The sequence below is a fragment of the Carlito syrichta genome, unplaced genomic scaffold (genome assembly GCF_000164805.1).
Source record: "Carlito syrichta isolate Samal-C Ts95f unplaced genomic scaffold, Tarsius_syrichta-2.0.1 Scaffold309881, whole genome shotgun sequence".
Lineage (NCBI taxonomy): Eukaryota > Metazoa > Chordata > Mammalia > Primates > Tarsiidae > Carlito > Carlito syrichta.
Genome location: NW_007253977.1, coordinates 29,438 through 46,327, shown reverse-complemented (window position 1 = coordinate 46,327; position 16,890 = coordinate 29,438). Strand labels below are relative to the sequence as shown.

The following is a 16,890-nucleotide window of genomic DNA, read 5'->3' as shown; positions in this document are numbered from 1 at the left end:
CTGAGGTGAGTGGATTGCCTGAGCCTGCGGGTTCGAGACCCGCCTGGGCAGCGATACCTCGTCTCTACAATAAATCAAAAAATCAGCCGGGCATGGTAGCGCATGCGACTCCAACTCAAAAAAGAAAACCAAAAAACTTAATTCTTCCTTAATGTCATACATGACTCCAAATCTAACCAAGATGACAGTCCTGGGGTAGTTGTCACTGGTCCACAAGATTGCTTCCCATTACTTCTCTTCAAGATGACTGTGGGGTAACCAAGAAAGCCATGCCATATTTAAAAATTGTTTTACTTTACTTTCTGAGTCAGAATCTCACTCTGTCGCTCAGTCTGGAGTGCAGTGGCATGTTCACAGCCACCACAGCCTCGACCTGCTGGGCACAAGCGATCCTTCTGCCTCAGCCTCCCAAGTAGCTGGAACCACAGGCATGTGCCACCGTGCCCAGTTAAGCCATGCCATTTTCATCAAGTAAAGACACAGGTCTGTTTTCCTGATAATGAGCAATCCACCCACCAGTCTTTGCTCTGGTTTTTTCCTCCTATGAAGAAGCTGCTGTATTTGCTGCCTGAAAGAGTGAAATGCCAGAATGTGGACACTTCGGCCATTGCAGGCAGGCAGCTGGGCGCTGGCTTAATTTTTGTTATAACTACCCATTATCGGTATACTTCAGTCAATAATATTTTATTGTGTAATCGTCTCTGCTAACTTCCCTGCTCTGAAGTAAGTTTAATTAACTCCATGGTTTAAAGTCACCAATGAGTAAAACCAGTAAAACTGTAACCTCCCCCAAGGAACGGGCATTAGGATTTTATAATTAACATCTTGCTCAAAGAAGTTTCTAGCTATCTTGCCTGACAAACCGTTGGGACACAGATTAAAGAAACGAACTGTGGCCAGGCATGGTGGCTCACACATATAACTCTAGCACTTTGAGAGGCCGAGGTGAGAGGATTGCCTGAGCCCACAGGTCCGAGACCCACCTGGACAACTTGACGAGACCTCATCTCTACAATAAATCAAGAAAAGATTAGCTGGGCCTGATGGCGCATGCCTGTGGTTCCAGATACTTTGAAGGGTGAGGCGGAAGGATCACCTGAGCCCAGCAGGTTGAGCCTGTGGTGGCCGTGAGCATGCCACTGCCCTCCAGCTTGGGCAACAGAGTGAGACTTCAACTCAAAAAAAAAAAAAAAAAAAAGGAGGCCATACTTGGTGTCCTGTCATCCCAGCACTTTGGGAAGCCTAAGTGAGAGCAGTGCCTGACCCTGCTCTATTGAACCGAGCCAGCGCTCACCATTTGGCAGGACCTAATATCTATGTTCTCAATCGAATTGAGCACATTCATTATGATGAGTCCAACCCTCCTACAATGTTCTGATGAATGATGCTCCGGACTTAATTCCTTTTTGTTCCCTAAGTCCAAGGACATTTGAAGCTTAATTTTGTGCCTTGAAACTGTGTTTTACAAACCTTGGATCACTGTCCCTGCCTAGGTAACCTATTATCTGGCCGCTGCCATCATGAACAGCTCATTGCCATAACAACACCACACACACACACACACACACACACACACACACACACACACACACACACACACACACACACACACACACCCACCCATCACATTTCCTAGGAATGCTCCTGTTTCCAGACTTCTCCAGGAAGCCCTATAAGCACCCAGCTTCAAACATTCAGGGCCAAAGGCTTTTCAATGCTCGGCTCCCTCTTCAATTTTAAGGAGGTAGATCACCCTTTTCCTCTAATTTACCTTCTAAATAAACTTTCTTTTCTTCTTGAGTTGCAGTCTCACTCTGTCACCCAGGCTGGAGTGCAGTGGCATGCTCCGGGCCACTGCTTTCTCAACCTGCTGGGCTCAGACGATCCTTCCACCTCAGCCTTTCAAGTAGCTGTAACTACAGGCGTGCACCACCACGCACGGCTAACTTTTTGATTTATTGTAGAGACGAGGTCTCATCAAGTTGCCCAGGATGGTCTTGAAACCCTGAGCTCAGGCAATCCTCTCACTCCCAAAGTGCTGTGCCTGGCCTAATTTACCTTCTAAATAAACTTTTTCTAACCTACTCCTTGGGCAATTCTTTGAATCTTTTTTTTTCTTTTTTTTTTTTTTTGAGTTGGAGTCTCACTCTGTCATCCAGACTGGAGTGCAGTGGCCGTTCCCGGCCACCGCAGCCTCGACCTGCTGGGCTCCGGCGATCCTTCTGCCTCAGCCTTCCAAGTAGCCGGAATTACAGGCGCGTGCTACCATGCCCAGCTGATGTTTTGATTTATTGTAGAGATGAGACCTCGCTGCCCAGGCGGGTCTCGAACCCGCGGGCTCAGGCAATCCACTCACCTCAGCCTCCCAAAGGCGCGGGATTACAGGCTGAGCCACCGAGCCCGGCAATTCTTTGAATCTTTCACGTGGTCCTAGCTCTCACAACCCCGCCCTGGTTGGTCTAACCTAACATTTGGAGGGGCTGCTGCAATATATATATATTAACCTAACACTGCCTTACACATTACATGGAAATATTTGATCAGTGATATGCTAGAACATCTTCAGGAGGATGGCAGAAATAAATATGAGGGACAGATTTCAGGATGACAGAGCATGGGCAAGAGAGAGTAAGACTTCAAGGAAGACAGAGAAGACTTGCCTTCAAGTTAGAAACTTGAACTTTCTTTTTTTTTTCTTTTAGTAGGATCTCACTCTGTTGCCCAGGCTGGACTGCAGTGGCTCACCGCAGCCTCAGCCTCCTGGGCCCAGGCACTCCTTCCACCTCGGCCTCCAAGTCATTGGGACTACAAGGTTCACACCACCATGCCCGGCTAATTTTTAAACTACTTATCTATTTTATTTTATTTTTTTGAGTTGGAGTCTCACTCTGTCGCCCAGGCTGGAGTTGCAATGACATGAGCACAGCACACTGCAGTCTTGACCTTCTGGGCTCAGCTGATCTTTCTGCCTCAGTCTCCCAACTATCTGGGACTACAGGTGACCGCCACCATGTCTGGCTAATTTTTTTTTTTTTGAGTCGGAGTCTCACTGTCGCCCAGACTGGAGTACAGTGGCATACTCCCGGCCACCACAGCCTCGACCTACTGGGCTCCGGCGATCCTTCCTCCTCAGCCTTCCAAGTAGTCGGAACTACAGGCCCGTGCCACTACGCCCGGCTAATTTTTTTGATTTATTGTAGAGATGAGGTCTTGACAAGTTGCCCAGGTGGGTCTCGAACCTGCGAGCTCAGGCAATCTACTCGCCTTGGCCTCCCAAAGTGCTGGGATTACAGGCTGGGCCACCGAGCCCGGCTGCCTCTAAGACTAGTTTTATCTGATTAGTTTTATCTGCTACTGTCACTCACCAGTCGAAGCATACCAGCTTCCAAAAGCTTCTCCAGTGTCAATGAGCTTTCTTTCAAGACAATATGTAACATTTCTCTTTCTAATAAAACTCCCTACCCTCACCAGTTCTTCAGACATACTGAAGACCTGCCGGTCTGTGTGATGCCGTTCTCTGGTTCCCAAATAAAACATTAAATTTGGCCAGGTGCGGTGGCTCGTGCCTATAATCCTAACACTTTGGGAGGCCAAGGTGGGAGGATCACTTGAGCCCAGGAGTTCTAGACCAGCCCAGGCAACATAGTGAGATCTCATCACTACAAAAATTAAAAAATTTAGGCCTCACGTGGTGGCTCATGCCTGTGATCCCAGCATGTTGGGAGGCCAAGGTGGGAGGATTGCTTGAGTCCAGAAGTTCAAGACCAGACTGGGCAACATAGACCCCATTTTTATAGAAAAAGAAAACTTAATTTATAAATATCTTTAAATATTTGTGCCCTATTATTTTTGTACCCTCTGGGCAAGAAGCAAGTCTTTACTTGATTGAAAAACTGATTACCCGGGTCCGGTGGCTCAGGCCTGTAATCCCAGCACTTTGGGAGGCAGAGACGAGAGTAATGCCTGAGTTCAGGGGTTCAAGACAAGCCTGGGAAACTTGGCGAGACCTTGTCTCTACAAGAAATCAAAAATTGAGCCGGGCGTGGTGGTGTGCGCCTGTAGTTCCAGCTACTTGGAAGGCTGAGGCCGAAAGATGGCCTGAGCCCAGCAGGTTGAGGCTGTGGTGGCCATGAGCAGTGTGCCACTGCACTCCAGCCTGGGCGACAGAGTGAGACTCCGACTCAAAAAAGAAAAGCTCTAGAAAGGACCTTGGGAATTACTTCATCCATGCCCCTCCCTCTACAGAAGAGGAGGCTGAGCTCCAGGAAGCTGAGGGGACTTGCCCAAGGTAACACGTGTCCACGGAGTCAGTCTCCAGGCCCCTCTTAGGCACTTTCCTCCCACTCTGAGGCGTCCGACTTGGCTTTGGCCCCTGCCACCCCCAAGCCCCCAGGTGTTCTCGATCCTTCTCACAAAGAATTTGGAAAATGAACACGCAGTTTTCCTGGCTTTGGCTTATCTGCATATGAGTTGTGCTTTGGTGCTAAGAATAAATGATGTCGGAATAGCTCTCAGCAGTGCCGAGAGTGAGAAAGTGAAGCGGAAGAGGAGAGCGTGCCCTCAGAGAGGATGTCACTCGTTGAGACTTGAGTTCCGAAGCAGCCCGAAAGCCAGAGGGTGAGCAGGGAGAAGCTGCTGTCGGAGGAGAATCTTCTGTCTCCTGAAGGCTGGCTGGGCATGTGTTGAAGTCTGGACAGCTGTGCCTGGTTCATGGGGCTTCTGGCCCAGCGATGTGGGGTCACAGCTCTGGGGCAGAGGAATCACATTTCTGCTGCCCCATTTCTTTTTTTTCTTTTGAGTCAGAGTCTCACTCTGTCACCCAGGCCAGAGTGCAGTGGCATCTCACGGCCATGGCAGCCTCGACCTGCTGGACTCAGGCGATCCTTCCACCTCAGCCTTCCAAGTAGCTGGAACTACAGGCATGCGCCACCACACCTAATTTTTTTATTTATTGTAGAGACGAGGTCTCAGCAAGTTGCCCAGCTGGTCCCGAACCTCTGGACTCAGGCAATCCTCTCATCTCGGTCTCCCAAAGTGTTGGGATTACAGGTGTGAGCCACCGCACCCGGCTGGCTGCCCCATTTCAGAGATCAATGACACGCTTGAACATCTTCAGGAGGCAAAATCTGACCACAGGCAGCACGGAGGGCCCACTAGAGGTTTTCATGAATTTAGAGAGACCAGAAGCCCATGTGGTGGCTTTGGAGAAGGTAGGGGGTGAGTTTAACCAGGGCTGGGAATGTTAGGAGTACCCAGAGAGGAGGGAACGGACAAGAGAGAGGAGAGCACACAAGGGAGACCCACAAAAACCCAGAGATATCTTTTGGAGGGCAGGCCCCTTGTGGTACCCCTGCCAGGTAAGTGTTCCAGGACCCCATCGGCATCCGTGTACCAGCTAGTGTTGTTGTGAGAGGCTGCGTTTGGCTTCAGTGAATTTTTTTCTTGGAGATTTTTTTTTTTTTGAGTTGGAGTCTCACTCTGTCACCCAGGCTGGAGTGCAATGACACGCTCCCGGCCACCGCGGCCTCAACGTGCTGGGCTCAGGTGATCCTACCGTCTCAGCCTTCCAAGTAGCGGGAACTACAGGCAAGCGCCACCACGCCCAGCTAATTTTTGAATGATTGTAGAGACGAGGTCTTGCCAAGTTGCCCAGGCTGGTCTAGAACCCATGGGCTCAGGCAATTCTCTCACCTCGGCCTCCCAAAGTGCAGGGATTATAGGTGTGAACCACCATACCTGGCCTGGAGATTCCTTTAATGCATTTGTCCATTTCATGATGGATGATTTACAAGCACACCTGCCCACGGTGCAATGAGTGTTTAGCAGTTTTTGGCTAAAAACAGCATGACCCCTGTGCCCCACCCTCCCTATTCACCTGATCTCACCCTGATTTTTTTTTTCTTCCCTGTACGAAAAAAATCCTTAAAGGGAAACATTTTGCCAGTGTGGAAGAGGTGCAACAAAAAACAGCAGGAGCACTAAAATGCTTCAAAATGGACAAGTTTAAAAACCATTGAACATAGCCGGGTTCGGTGGCTCAGCCTGTAATCCCAGCACTTTGGGAGGTTGAGGTGAGTGGATTACATGAGCCCACGGGTTCAAGACCCACCTGGGCAACTTGGCGAGACCTCATCTCTACAATAAATCAAAAAATTAGCTGGGTGTGGTAGCGCGTGCCTGTAGTTCCGGCTACTTGGAAGGCGGAGGCGGAAGGATCGCCGGAGCCCAGCAGGTCGAGGCTGCGGTGGCCGGGAGCGGCCACTGCACTCCAGTCTGGGCGACAGAGTGAGACTCCAACTCAAAAAAAAAACAAAAACAAAAAACCATTGAACAGAGCAAAAAGTTTCTCAATAGGTGTATTGCATCAACCATAGCATACTTCGAAGGTGACTAACGTTTAAGCACATAAGAATAAATACACATTTTTAATAAATAAATCCTGAGGTTTTTAGGGTCCCCCCTCATATGAAATGGATGATTCTCAGGTCAGGGACAGTGGCTCACACCTGTAATCCCAGCACTTTGGGAGGCCAAGACGAGAGGATTGCCTGAGCTCAGGGGTCGAGATCAGCCCGGACAACTTGGTGAGACCTTGTGTCTACAATAATTTTTAAAAATTAGCCAGGTGTGGTAGTACACGCCTATAGTTCCAGCTGCTTGGAAAGTTGAGGTGGAAGGATCATCTGGGTCCAGCAGGTCGAGGCTGTGGTGGCGTGAGTGTGCTGGGCGACAGAGTGAGACTCCGACTCCAAAAAAAAAAAAAAGAAAAGAAACGGGTGATTCTCATGATGAACTTCTATTTTGGAAATTTTATCATTATTATTTTTTTCTAGAGATGGGATCTTGCTATTTTGCCCAAGTTGGTCTCAAACTCCTGGCCTCAAGTAATTCTCCCACCTTGGCCTCCCAAAGTGCTAGGCCTATCATAATGAACTTCTGAGCTAGGTCAGGGTCAGGGGAAAGGGAAGCAAGGATAGCGGAAGGGACAGCAAGAGGGTGTAGGACCAAATTTCTATCAGTTCTTGCAGTGCTGAAGAATGACTGGAGCTGAAAGACAGACTTCTTGAAGAGTGATCACCGGAGGTTACAATGAGGGGAGAGGACAAAGTCAAAGCTATGGCCTTGTGGCCACAGGAGTGAGGCCTGAGAAAGGTGAAGGACAAGCTCCTCGGGGGAGAGGGTCTCGGGAAGCCAAGTGTTCAGGCCATCATCACTGCGGGTAAGGACATGGCCAAGAACCATGACAAGAGTGGTGTTGGCCGGGCTCGTTGGCTCGGCCTGTAATTCTGCGCTTTGGGAGGCTGAGGCGAGTGGATTGCCTGAGCCCACGGGTTCGAGACCCACCTGGGCAACTTGGCAAGACCTCATTTCTACAATTAAAAAAAAAAAAAAAAGACTGGTGTTGGAGCGACAGTGGGTCAGGCATAAGGGGAAGTTCCTGGGAGGGGAATCTACAAGTGACCTCAACAGAGAGCGTACGGGGGGTGGGGATGTCACTCTGGTCACCACGACTGCCTCGTTTTTGCAAGAAGATGATGTACATCTGGTTTGGAAACAGAACTTTCTAATCAGATCTCCATCACAAAATATTAAATTCTCTTCTCTCTTTCTTTTTATTTCTCGCGAGGCAGGGTCTCACTCTGTTGCCCAGGCTGGAGTGCAGTGGCATGATCACAGCTCACTGCAGCCCCGACCTCCTGGGCTCAAGTGATCCTTCCACTTCAGCCTCTCAAGTAGTTGGGACTACAGGGTGTGTGCCATCATGCCCGGCTAACTTAAAAATTTTGTTAGAGAAGAGGTCTTGCTATGTGGCCTAGGCTGGACTTGAACTTCCAGCTCAAGGGATCCTCCTGATTTAGCCTCCCATTCCGAGGAGCTGGGATTATAGGTGTGCACCACCATGTTCAGCTCTGCATACTTTTATTTTTTTGTTTATTTTTATCTATTTTTTATTTTTGGTTATTTATTTTGGTTATTTTATTTGGAGTTCTCCCTCTGTTGCCCAGACTGGAGTGCAGTGGCACAATCACGGCTCACTGAAGCCTTGACCTCCTGGGCTCAGGCAATCCTCCTGCTCCCAAGTAGCTGGGACTACAGGCACATGCCACCATGCTGGCTCATTTTTAAAATTTTTTGTAGACATGAGGTCTCACCACATTGCCCAGGCTGGTGTCGAACTCTTGGGCTCAAGCAATCCTCTCGCCTTGGCCTCCCAAAGTGCTGGGATTGCAGGCACAAGCCATGGCACCTAGCCAGATCTTCCTCCTCCTACTATTTGCATTCTTGACAGAGTTATAATTACCTGCTCTCTGTAAGTGAAGGAAAAACTCACCGCCTTCATAAGACCCATCTGCCTGGATGCATGTCTCTCATCTTACATAAGGGACTCACACGCGCATTCTATTATGAGGAATGTGGCCTTTCCCCACGACTGCTTGTGACAGACTGCATTTCCCAAAGATGGCCGCACTAGTCTAGCTCCCATCCCACATGCTGTCCTTATCAGGCAATGTTGACACTCCCTCACAGGGAGATGGGGTCTCTGTTTCCTTCTTTGTAACCTTTGCAACTGTCTTAACCAAAAGAACGTGGCACAAGTAACACTGTGTGATTTCTGAGGCCAGGTTATAAAATGCAAAGAGGTTTCAGCTCCAGTCCCTCTCTCTCAAGACATTTGCCCTTGGAGTCTAGCCACCGTGTTGTCAGGAAGCTCAAGCCCCGTGAAGGGGACATGGGTGGGCTGTTCTGGTGAACAGCCCTGGTTGGGCCCCCAACTGCCAGAAGCATGAGTGAACAAGCCTTCTGATGGTTCCAGTCCTGATCTCATCTATTAGCTGAGGCCCCACAAATCCTGTACAAAGACAAGATATGCCCTGTCGAAATTCCTGACCAAGGCCGGGCGTGGTGGCTCACACCTGTAATCCCAGTACTTTGAGAGGCTGAAAGAAGAGAATCACTTGAGCCCAGGGGTTTGAGACCAGCCTAGACAACATAGTGAGACCTCTTCTCTACAATAAATTTAAAAAATCAGGCCAGGCGTGGTGGCTCATGCCTGTAATCCCAGCACTTTGGGAGGCTGAGGTGAGAAGACTGCCTGAGCCCAGGGCTTTGAGATCAGCCTGGGCAACCCAGAGAAACCTCATCTCTACAAAAAATTTAAAAAGTGGCTGGACATGGTGGTGCATGCCTGGAGTCCCAGTTGCTCAGGAGGCTGAGGCTGCAGTGAACTGTGATTGTGCCACTGCACTCCAGCCTGGGCAACAGAGTGAGACCCTGACTCAAAAAAAAAACTGAAAAAAAAAAATTCCCGATTGACAGCAACAATGAGAGATAATACCCAGAGGTTGGAGTCACTTGCCACCTAGCAATAGATCACTAATATAGGGCAGTTAAAAAAAAAAAAAGAATGCCAATCCTTGCCATCACCTTTGCCTGGGGAGGAAAAAAAAACCCACAAATTTGTCAGTTCACCCGTTTCTGAGCATCTTCTATGTACCAGGCGTTAAACTGACCTCAGAAGGCCTAGAATCTGGTGGAAGAGACAGATTAAGACAATAAAAACAGGGGGGGGGGGGGGCAGGATTGACAGTTGAGGGAAACTGCCAGGGAAGGGAGGGGCACACCTCATCAACAAGGGTACCTGCATAATCAATGTTTGTATACCTGACCCTGAATTGTATCCCACATCTTTATAGTAAAAAAAAAAAAAAAAAAAGACAATAGAAACTTACAGGACAATGTGACAAAGGCAGCGAGAGTGCCATTCCTGGGGCTCTGGTGAAGCGGGAAGAGACACCAACTGACCCATGGGGATCGAGATGGGAGCTGGATCTTGAAGGCGAAGTCGGGATTGGCCAGCTGGACACAGTGCAGAGGCCACGGGCGCAGGGCAGGCTCCTCCCACCTGTGCAGGCGTATGAGGAGGACCCCAGAACCCGGAATTTGTTTATAAAAAATGGTGTTTTTATTCTCTCTTTTTTTTTTTTGAGTTGGAGTCTCACTCTGTCGCCCAGACTGGAGTGCAGTGGCTGCTCCCGGCCACCACAGCCTCGACCTGCTGTGCTCCGGCGATCCTTCCGCCTCAGCCTTCCAAGTAGCTGGAACTACAGACGCGCGCTACCATGCCCAGCTAATTTTTTGATGTATTGTAGAGATGAGGTCTCACCAAGTTGCCCAGGCGGGTCTCGAACCCGCGGGCTCAGGCAATCCACTCACCTCAGCCTCCCAAGGGGTGGGATTACAGGCTGAGCCAATTTATTCTCACATGTTTACACCCTCAAAGCCCTTTCCTCTGGATGCAAAACACCTAGCAGGATGGTTTTCGCACTGCTCAAGACAATTTTTGGACTCGTCCATTTTGATGCCTCTTAGTGCTTCTGCCATTTTTTTGTATCACCTCTTCCATGTCGGCAAAACGTTTCCCTTGGAGGACTTCTTTCATCGGGAGACCAAAAAAAGTAGCTCGGGGTGAGATTGGGTGAATAGGGAGGGAAGAGCATGGGGTCATGCTGATTTGGGTCAAAAACGGCTGCACACTCAGTGCAGTGTGGGCAGGTGTGATTATAAATCAACTATCATGAAATGGGCAAATGCGTTGGGAAAAAATCTCCCTCCCCACCCCCAAAATTCATTGAAGCCGAATGCAGCCTCTCACAACAATGCTAGCTGGAACACTGATGCCAATGGGTTCCTAGAACACTTACCTAGCAGGGGAAGCCTGTACCACAAGGGGCCTGCCATCCTAAAGATAATCTCAGTTTTTGGGGGTCCCCCTTTGTATTGTGGGTATAGAGACGAGACACATTTATATGACACACATCCAATGGGCTCCTAGCATGGACTTAATTTGGGGCGGGGGGGAGAGACTTAACAAACAGATAGAAGGAGAACCGGATCTGTGAACTCCTGACCAAACACTGACCACGGTAAAAAAAAAATTTTTTTTTTTGAGTTGGAGTCTCACTCTGTCGCCCAGACTGGAGTGCAGTGGCCGCTCCCGGTCACCGCAGCCTCGACCTGCTGGGCTCTGGCGATCCTTCCACCTAAGCCTTCCAAGTAGCTGGAACTACAGGCACGCGCTACCTCGCCCGGCTAGTTTTTGATTTATTGTAGAGATGAGGTCTTGCCAATTGCCCAGGTGGGTCTCGAACCCGCAGGCTCAGACAATCCACTCACCTCAGCCTCCCAAAGCGCGGGATTATAGGCTGAGCCACCGAGCCCAGCGCAAAATGTTTTTTTTTGTAACATCTGGTCATGAACGCTTTCTCGGTGTCTGCCTGCGGACATTCACCCAGGGTTAATTTTTTAATTCAAAGCTTTTAATTTCCCATGGTCTGCAATAGTTCTTTCCCCTGTCTGATGGCCCTCATGCCTGACTCTCTGAGAAGAGGAACAGATGGTCACTATAAGAGTCACTGAATCTCCACGTTCATTCATTTTTAGACCTAGCCTTCTCGACAGAGCTTATTTCTAATTCATCTTCACACAACCCAATACACAGTGCAGAAATAAAACCACACTCCTGCCAGACACTTCTTAGCACAGGTTCATTCTGTTTATAGTAACAATTAAAAATTCTTTCATGGCCAGGTGAGGTGGCTCACGCCTATAATCCCAGCATTTTGGGAGGCCGAGGTGAGAGGACTGCCTGAGCCCATGGGTTTGCAACCAGCCCAGGCAACTTGGCAAGACCTCATCTCTACAATAAATCAAGAAAAATTAGCCGGGGATGATGGCGCAGGCTGAGGCGGAAGGATCGCCTGAGTCCAGCAGGTTGAGACTGTGGTGGCCATGAGCCTGTCACTGCACTCCAGCCTGGGCAACAGAGTGAGACTCCAACTCAAAAAAAATTTATTTCATAAATGATTTGTCTATTTCATTCCCTAATTTCTAATTATTTTTATTTTTCTTTATTATTATCTATAGAGATGAGGGTCTCACCATGTTGCACAGACTAGTCTCAAACTCCTGAGCTTAAATGATCTTCCTGTCTTGGTCTCCCAAAGCACTAGAATTAGATGTGAGCCACTGCACTGGGTCCCCATTAAAAAAATTTTTTTTTGGAGTTGGCGTCTCACTCTGTCGCCCAGACTGGAGAGTGCAGTGGCACACTCCCGGCCACCACCACCTCAACCTGCTGGGCTCCGGCGATCCTTCCGCCTCAGCCTTCCAAGTAGCTGGAACTACAGGCGCATGCTACCACGCCTGGCTAATTTTTTTTTCTTTTGATTTATTATAGAGACGAGGTCTAGCCAAGTTACCTAGGTGGGTCTTGAATCTGCAGGTTCAGGCAATCCACTCACCTTGGCCTCCCAAAGTGCTGGGATTAAGGCTGCGCCACCGAGCCCAGCCAAACATTTTGTTTAGAGAGAAAAAAGAAAAGAAACCTGGCATAGACTTCCTAGAAAAATGTTGGAGATAGGTGGGAAATAAATTTTCTTCAATAATTTTTTTCTCATTGAGGAGAACATAAGTGGAACTCAACTTCCCCATTTATAAAACGGAGCTAATATTGGTATCTGCCTGGCATATAGTGTGCACACTCTCTCTTCTACATAAACACACACAGGCACACATACTCCCTTAATACAGAGAACAGGTATGAATCATAGCATAAACCTCTCATGCAGACCAGGCACAGTGGCTCATGCCTGTAATCCTAGCACTTTGGAAGGCTAAGGTGGGAGGACTGCTCAAACCCGGGAATTCAAGACCAGCCTGGGCAATAGAGCAAGACCCCATCTGCACAAAAAGTCAAAAATTAGCTGAGCATGGTGGCACACACCTGTAGTCCCAGCTACTTGGGAGGCTGAGGTGGAAGGATCGCCTGAGCCCAGGAGGTCGAGGCTGCAGTGAGCCAAGATCGTACCACTGCACTCCAGCCTTGGTGACATAGTGAGAACCCAACTTAAAAAAAAAAATTAGCCGGGCTCAGTGGCTCAGTCTATAATCCCAGCACTTTGGGAGGCCGAGGTGAGTGGATTGCCTGAGTCCGCGGGTTCGAGACCCGCCTGGGCAACTTGGTGAGACCTCATCTCTACAATAAATCAAAAATCAGCCGGGCGTGGTAGCACATGCCTGTAATTCTGGCTACTCGGAAGGCTGAGGTGGAAGGATCGCCGGAGCCCAGCAGGTCGAGGCTGCGGTGGCCGAGAGTGGTCACTGCACTCCAGTCTGAGCAACAGAGTGAGACTCCAACTCAAAAAAAAATTCCCTGATTTCTAGGCTGGAGAATATGATTCGTCTATATTGCTACTCACGGCAAAACATGTTGTCCCCTCAAAGCCTGACGCTGAAATGTGCACTTGGAATGTTGAGTCACATAACCACCAGTGTTTGGTCAAGAAATGCAGTCAAGGAGTCTATGGGTAGAATCTTCTGACAGTAACATGGCAAAGGATTTGCATAATATACCAGGCTCCCTCGGGACTGTTTGTGAGTCCTCCATGTTCTTTTTTTTTTTGAGTCAGAGACTTACTCTGTCCCCTAGGCTGGAGCGCAGTGGCATACTCACGGCCACCACAGCCTTGACCTGCTAGACTCAGGCAATCCTTCCACCTCAACCTCCCAAGAACATGGAACCACAGGTGCACACCACCGTGCCTGGTTAACTTTTTTATTTATTGTAGAGACGAGGTCCCACCAAGCTGTCCAGGCTGGTCTTGAACCCCTGAGCTCCGGCAATCCTCTCGCCTCCACCTCCCAAAATGCTGGGATTACGGACATGAGCCACCGCACCCGACAGTGATTCCTCCATATTCTTGCCACATGTGTATAAAAAAACCAAACCGTGAAAGGCTCGGGAGTTTGTCTTAATCTGAGCAAATCAATAGCTTTCAGAAACCGCAGGAAAACAAAGCATCAGAGAGAGTGAAATTTGTCCCTAATGACAGCTCAGAAAATAGGGCTGATTAGGCAAACTGTGTCTCCCTGGGTTTAGGAGGGGGGTCTCCCTAAGTCATGATCACCCCAAGCTGGTACCAGCTTCCCAGAAGCCTTGTGGAGCTCACCACTTGGCATCAAACACAACAGAATAGGTTTTGAGTCAGGAGGCCTGGTTCTGAAGCCTGGTTTTAGACCTTGTGGAAGCCGTTTAAGAGTCTCTGAACCGTGGTTACCTCATCTGTAAAATGGGGAGAACAAGAGACTCTACGTCATAGGATTAGTGTGACCGTTAGCCAAGCTGAGACATGTAAAGTGCTCGACACCCTCCTCCCTCAGCATGGAGGGGGTACCCAGGACCACCGCTGTTAGGATGGAAGGTGGCAGAGACAATGATAGCATCACTTTGGAGGCAGGACCCTGATGCCAGATTTTTTTTTTTTTTGAGTTAAAGTCTCACTCTGTCACCCAGACTGGAGTGCAGTGGCCGCTTCTGGTCACCGCAGCCTCGACCTGCTGGGCTCCAGCGATCCTTCCACTCAGCTCAGCCTTCCAAGTAGCTGGAACTACAGGTGCGCGCTACCACAGCCGGCCGATTTTTTTTTTTTTTTTTGAGTTGGAGTCTCGCTCTGTTGCCCAGACTGGAGTGCAGTGGCCGCTCCCGGCCACCACAGCCTCAACCTGCTGGGCTCCGGCGATCCTTCCGCCTCAGCCTTCCAAGGAGCTGGAACTATAGGCGCGCGCTACCACGCCCGGCTGATTTTTGATTTATTGTAGAGATGAGGTCTTGCTGCCCAGGCGGGTCTCGAACCTGCGAGCTCAGGCGATTCACTCACCTCAGCCTCCCAAAGGCGCGGGATTACAGGCTGAGCCACCAAGCCCGGCCCAGATTTTTTTTTAAGCCAGTGTCTCACTCTATGAATGAGGCTGGAGTGCAGTGGCACGCTCCTGGCCACTGCAGCCTTGACCTTCTGGGCTCAGGCAATCCTTTGACCTCAGCCTCCCAAGTAGCTGGGACTACAGGCGTGTGCCACCACGCCTGGCTAATTTGATATAGACAAGGTCTCTCGATGTCACCCAGGCTGGTCTCAAACTCCTGGGCTCAAGCAAGCCTCCTGCCTCAGCCTCCCAATGTGCTGGGATTATAGGTGTGAACCACGGCACCCAGCCCCAAATAACAATCTAAAATCGAGGCCAGCCCCAACCTCCCTTCTGAGGAGGCTGCTGCCCTGAGCTTCTCCTTTATGGAGATATTGGCACCACCACGGCTATTCAGTCACTTAGGGTTTAGTTGGAACATACAAGGCTTGCATTTGTACCGCTGGATCAGAGGCAGGAAGGCTTGAAAGCCAGGGACGGCCTCCTAGAACTGCCAGGATTAAGTGGCTGCCCTCTCTGGGATGTGTGTTCTGCAGATCCCACATTCTGTCTGTTCCTTGCATCCGGCCCTGCTCAGAGAGGTGATCTCACAAAAACCCTAACTTTGGGAGCTGCTGTCTGTCTTGAGAATAATTCTGGAATGCAGACCTGGAAGGACGGAGGTTCACCAGGAACTAAATACAAGTCATGCCCGACCACCCTCTGTGCTTCTCTGAGTGGGTCACAAGGTTGGAGGCTCAGGGAGCGTCAGAAGATGGGCAGCATCTGGGCTCCAGCGGGTAGAGTCTGTAGGGAATTGCCAAGTGGCCTCTACCTTGTGGACGACCTGGATGAAGATATGGACGGCATTCTTCTCAAACTACACAGGCAGCCTGAAGCTAGGAGGCAGACACGCTTGGGTGACAGAACCAGGAATCCAAAACACGGTGCAAAGCAAGGGTACAGCGCTGACTACAAGATAAACTTTATGAATCGTGGGATGTGGTCTTGTACTCATGTCAAAAACAAAACAGCTGGGTATAGGGGCTCACACCTGTAATCGCAGCACTTTGGGAGGCCGAGGCAAGAGGATTGCCTGAGCCCGCCGGCTGGAGACCAGCCTGGGCAACATGGTGAGACCTCATCTCTATAATCAATCAAAAAATTAGCTGGCCGTGGTGGCTCACACCTGCAGGTACTTGCAAGTCTGAGGCGGAAGGATCACCTGAGCCCAGCAGGTTGAGGCTGTGGTGGCCGTGAGCGTGCCACTACACTCCAGCCTGGGCACCAGTGAGTCTCCGACTAAAAAAATATATATAAAACAACAAAGAAGACAAAAACAACCAACCAAAGGATACTTCCTGGGTTAGATCATAACTGTAACCCTGGGCACAAAACATAATCTTGTGAGGTCCCACTTCCTTGCTTGTAAAATTGGGATAATAATAGCCCCTACACCATGAAGTTGTGATGAGAATTAAATCAGTCAATGTAGGCGAAGTGCTGAGCCCAATAATGTTGACAAGGATGGTGATGGCAGTTAGGGTGTGGTGGCTCATGCCTATAATCGCAGCACTTTGGGAGCTGAGGCGAGAGGATTGCGGGTTTGAGACCAGCCTGGGCAATTTGGCGAGAACTCATCTCTACAATCAAAAATTAGCTGGGCGTGGTTGCACATGCCGGTAGTTCTGGGTACTTCGAAGACTGAGGCGGAAGGATCGCCAGAGCCCAGCAGGTTGACCCTGGGGTGGCCATGAGCGTCCCACTGCACTCCGGCCTGGACAAGAGAGTGAGACTCCAACTCAAACAAAAAACAAACAAAATAGGCAGGGCGCGGTGGTTCATGCTTATAATCCCAGCATTTTGGGAGGCAGAGGCGAGAGGGTTGCCTGAGCCCCTGGGTTCGACACCAGCCCAGGCAACTTGGCGAGACCTCGTCTCTACAATAAATCAAAAAATTAGCTGGGTGTATGGTTCCAGCTCCTTGGAAAGCTGAGGCAGAAGGATCGCCGGAGCCCAGCAGGTCGAGGCTGCAGTAGCCTTGAGTGTGCCACTACACTCCAGCCTGGGCAATGGAGTGAGACGCCCACTAAAAAAAAAAAAAAAAAAAGCTGGGCTCAGTGGCTCAGCCTGTAATCCCGCGCCTTTGGG

General features: G+C 49.6%; 1 protein-coding gene and 1 pseudogene across 1 annotated transcript in view; both read right to left on the bottom strand.

The window, feature by feature from the left end:
* Positions 1-608, bottom strand: part of LOC103270604 (aldose 1-epimerase-like) — a 10,620-nt gene extending 10,012 nt beyond the window's left edge. The window contains exon 1 of the mRNA XM_008068134.1: positions 517-608. Coding sequence (XP_008066325.1) covers positions 517-608 — 92 coding nt within the window. The remainder of the gene's footprint in view (positions 1-516) is intronic.
* Positions 609-9,522: 8,914 nt separating this feature from the next.
* LOC103270603 overlaps positions 9,523-16,890 on the bottom strand; it is a 29,241-nt pseudogene continuing 21,873 nt past the window's right edge.